The following is a 3,718-nucleotide window of genomic DNA, read 5'->3' as shown; positions in this document are numbered from 1 at the left end:
GGGGGGCTGAGGATGGAGTTAAGGGGGTTTAAGGGAGAGATTTAAGGGGGGTTCGGCTCAGATTTAGGGGAACTTGGGGAGCAGAGGACTTTGGAAGGGTAGAGAGGGGAGATTTGGGGGGCAGCTTTGAGGGGCTTGGGTGTAGAAGGGTTTTGGGGGGGTAGGGAAGGGGGAAGTGAAGAGATTTGGGGGCAGAGCTGAGGGGGTTTGGGGGCAGAGGGGGTTTAGGGGACAGTGTAGGAGGCCTTGGGGGGCAGAGCTGTGGTGCAGGGGGGGCATTTGGGGTTTGGAGTAGGGGTGCAGGAGGTAACAGCCACCCCCGCCGACCCCCCAGGTCTGCAGGACACCGCCCCCCCAGCCCCCCCCACCGGGACTGACCCCACTCTCAACGGGGGCCCAGAGCCGGAGCCCCCCCTGGGCGCCGCCGAGGCCATGGAGCGGCTGCAGGTGACCCCAAAACACCCCCCAGCCCCTCTCCTGCCCCAGAGGGACCCGGGAGATCCACGTCCCCCTCCCCTAACTCGGGGGGGACCCCCCGAAATCGTTCCCTCTGCCAGGAGACGGAGAAGATCATCGCGGAGCTGAACGAGACGTGGGAGGAGAAGCTGCGGCGCACGGAGGCCCTGAGGCTGGAGCGGTGAGAGGGGGCCCCAAAACCCTCCTCAAACCCCCCACGGCCCCTCTGAACCTCCTCCTGCCACCCCCCAAATGCCCTGCAGCACCCCCAGCCCCCCCCATGGCCCCCTAAAACCTGATCCCTGCACAGGCTTCCAAAATGCTCTTTATGTACCCTCGAGTCCCCCCCATGGCCCCCCCAGCCCAACACCCACCCCACTGCCCCCCAAACACCCTTGGGGCCCCCCAGATCCCCTCGGGCCCCCCTAAACCCCCCGTGCCCCCCAGGGAGGCGCTGCTGGCTGAGATGGGGGTGGCTCTGCGGGAGGACGGCGGCACCGTGGGCGTCTTCTCCCCTAAAAAGGCAAGTCAGGGGGGGCTGGGGGGGCCCCCCAAAAAACCCCACAGCCTCTCCCCCACCAGGGGGGACCCCACTCACCCTGACTCTGGGTTGGTGTTTCTTTTCTCCCCCCCCCCCCCAAAAGACCCCCCACTTGGTGAACCTCAACGAGGACCCGCTGATGTCCGAGTGCCTCCTCTACCACATCAAGGATGGTGTGACCAGGTGAGCGGGGGGGGCTGGAGCCCCCCCAAAACACTCAGGGCCCTCCTGAACCTCTCAGGGCCCCCCCCAAATGCCTCAGGCCCCCCAATTTGCCCCGTGCCTCCCCAGGGTGGGCCAGGTGGACGTGGACATCAAGCTGTCGGGGCCGTTCATCCGGGAGCAGCACTGCCTGTTCCGCAGCTGCCCCGACCCCTCGGGGGAAGGTACGGGATGCGGAGGGGGTGGTGCCAGATTTTGGGGTGCCCCCCCTTGCCCCCCCCCCCCCTCCGCCCCCTTAATCTCTCTTTCTCCCCCCCCCCCAAACGCTGGCACTGGAGCAGGTCACCGTGGCCCCCCCAGGTACCGCTCCCCCTGTGCCGGTGGGACGGGGGAGGGTTGGGGGGCTTGGGGGTGGGATTTGGGGTCCCCCCCGCCCCGGCTTAGCAGGGGGGTGACCCACCCTCCCCTCGTTGTCCCTCCCCGAAGTTGTGGTGACGCTGGAGCCGTGTGAGGGGGCCGAGACCTACGTCAACGGGAAGCAGGTGACGGAGCCGGTGGTGCTCAAGTCGGGTAGGGCCCCGCCCCAAATCCCTCTGTGTTCCCCCAAATCTCTCTGTGTTCCCCCAAAATCCCTCCGTGTCCCCCAAAAATCCACCCCAGATCTCTATGTGTCCCCCAAATTTTTCCCCCAGTTCATTGACGCCCCCGAATCCCTCCAAAACTCCCCGTGACCCTCCCAAATCCGTACGTCCCCAGATTTCCCCTAAATCCTGTTTTCCCCCCCGCACCCCGTTCCTAGGCTACCGCCTGATTTTGGGGAAGAACCACGTGTTCCGCTTCACGCACCCGGAGCAGGCGCGGCGGGAGCGGGAACGGGGGGCTCCCCCCGGGCCCCCCCTGGACTGGAACCTGGCGCAGCGGGAGCTGCTGGAGCAGCAGGGCATCGACATGCGCCTCCAGAGGTGGGGGCACCCCGAGGGGGTACATGGGAATCCCCCCCGGGCACGGGCCGGGGGTCTCACCCCGTGTGTTCCCCCCGCCCCAGACTCCAGGAGCTGGAGAACCAACCCCAGCCAGAGAAGGAGACGGTGGAGCAGCCGCAGGTGAGGGGGGGGAAGCTGGGGCTGATTTGGGAGTTCTGGGGGTACGTCCGGGGGTCGCCTGTGTCGCTTTGGTGTCCCTTGAGTGTTCCTGGGTGTCCCACAGGTGTCCCTTGGGTAGCTCCTGGGTGTCACGGGTGTCCCCCAGGTCCTCGGGGTGTAGTTGGGTGTCCCCCAAGTGTCACCACTGTCCCTTGCCTCCCCTCAGGGTCCCCTGGGGGTCACTTGGGGTGTCCCCTGAGCACCACAGCTGCTCCCTGGGCGTCCCTCGGGGTGTCCCCTGAGCACCACAGCTGCCCCCTGGGTGTCCCTTGGGGTGTCCCCTGAGCACTACAGCTGCTCCCTGGGTGTCCCTTGGGGTGTCCCCCGGCTGCCCGAGCTCTGCCCCGAGCGGCCCCCACGCCCCCCACGCCGTCCCTCCACGCACCCACCCGCTCCCCCCCGTGTCCCCCCCGCAGCCCCCCACGGCGGACCCCCACTGCTACGAGGCCGGCTGGCGCCTGATCTCGTCGCTGCGCGCGGCGCTGCCGGCGCCCGCCGTGCGCTCGGTGCTGCGCCGGGCCGGGCTCCCGCTGCCGGCGCCGGGAAAGCGCCGGGAGCCCCTGCGCGTCTACCAGATCCCGCAGCGGCGCCGCGGGGGCTCCTCGGCCCCCGCCTCGGCCCCGTCCTCGTCCTCGTCCTCGTCCTCGCCTCAGCCCTCGTGGGTGACCATGGCCGACCTGAAGGCGCAGGCGGTGCGGGAGCTGAGCCTCGAGGTGGCCCTGCGGGAGCCGCGGCCGGCACGGCGCGAGCTGGAGGCGCTGAGCCTGGCCCGGCTGCGGGAGCTGTGCCGGCGCCACGGCAAGCGAGAGCCCACCGAGCGCGACGGCTGGCGCGCCGTGGCCAGGGACGTGTGGGACGCCGTGGGCGGCGGCGAGGACGAGGAGAGGGGCGGCGGCGGCGGCGGCGGCACCTGCGAGCGGGTGAGCGAGGTGGAGGGGCTGCGGCTGCACCTGGACAGGCTGGCGGGGATCCTGCGCGAGGTGAAGCGGCAGAACAGCGCCAAGGACGAGCAGATCCGCGCCCTGCGCGACCGCGTGGGGCAGATGGAGAGAGTCATCCCGCTGCCGCTGGTGAGGGGCAACCCCCCGGGCCGAGCCCTGGCACCCACAGCCTGACCCCAGAGAGCCATAGTGTGCCTGACCCATAGCCTGACCCACAGCCTGACCCACAGCCTGACCCATGGCACCCCATGGCACCCTAGAGAGCCTTAGTGTGCCTGACCCACAGCCTGACCCACAGCCTGACCTACAGCACCCCATGGCACCCCAGAGAGCCTTGGTGTGCCTGACCCACAGCCTGACCTACGGCATCCCCCAGCCACCCCCACGGCACCCCAGGGTGGGTCCTGCCTGCCCCACTACACCCCACGAACCCCTAACGTAGATCCTACCACACAGAGTGACCTGGACCCCCCCCC

General features: G+C 69.2%; 1 protein-coding gene across 1 annotated transcript; it reads left to right on the top strand.

Moving 5' to 3' along the window:
• Positions 1–295: 295 nt before the first annotated feature.
• LOC113961206 (kinesin-like protein KIF1C) lies at positions 296–3,416 on the top strand (the record flags this gene model as incomplete). The annotated part of the gene is made up of 9 exons (XM_027671344.1): positions 296–447; positions 558–637; positions 904–979; positions 1,101–1,180; positions 1,289–1,383; positions 1,646–1,729; positions 1,959–2,121; positions 2,205–2,262; positions 2,718–3,416. Coding segments are annotated over 9 exons (1,487 nt in total), but the record flags the coding sequence as incomplete, so codon positions are not given.
• Between the last annotated feature and the right edge of the window lie 302 nt (positions 3,417–3,718).

Source organism: Neopelma chrysocephalum, unplaced genomic scaffold, assembly GCF_003984885.1.
Source record: "Neopelma chrysocephalum unplaced genomic scaffold, ASM398488v2 Primary Assembly neopelma1_97086, whole genome shotgun sequence".
Taxonomy (NCBI): domain Eukaryota; kingdom Metazoa; phylum Chordata; class Aves; order Passeriformes; family Pipridae; genus Neopelma; species Neopelma chrysocephalum.
This window is presented reverse-complemented; position numbering and strand designations above follow the sequence as displayed.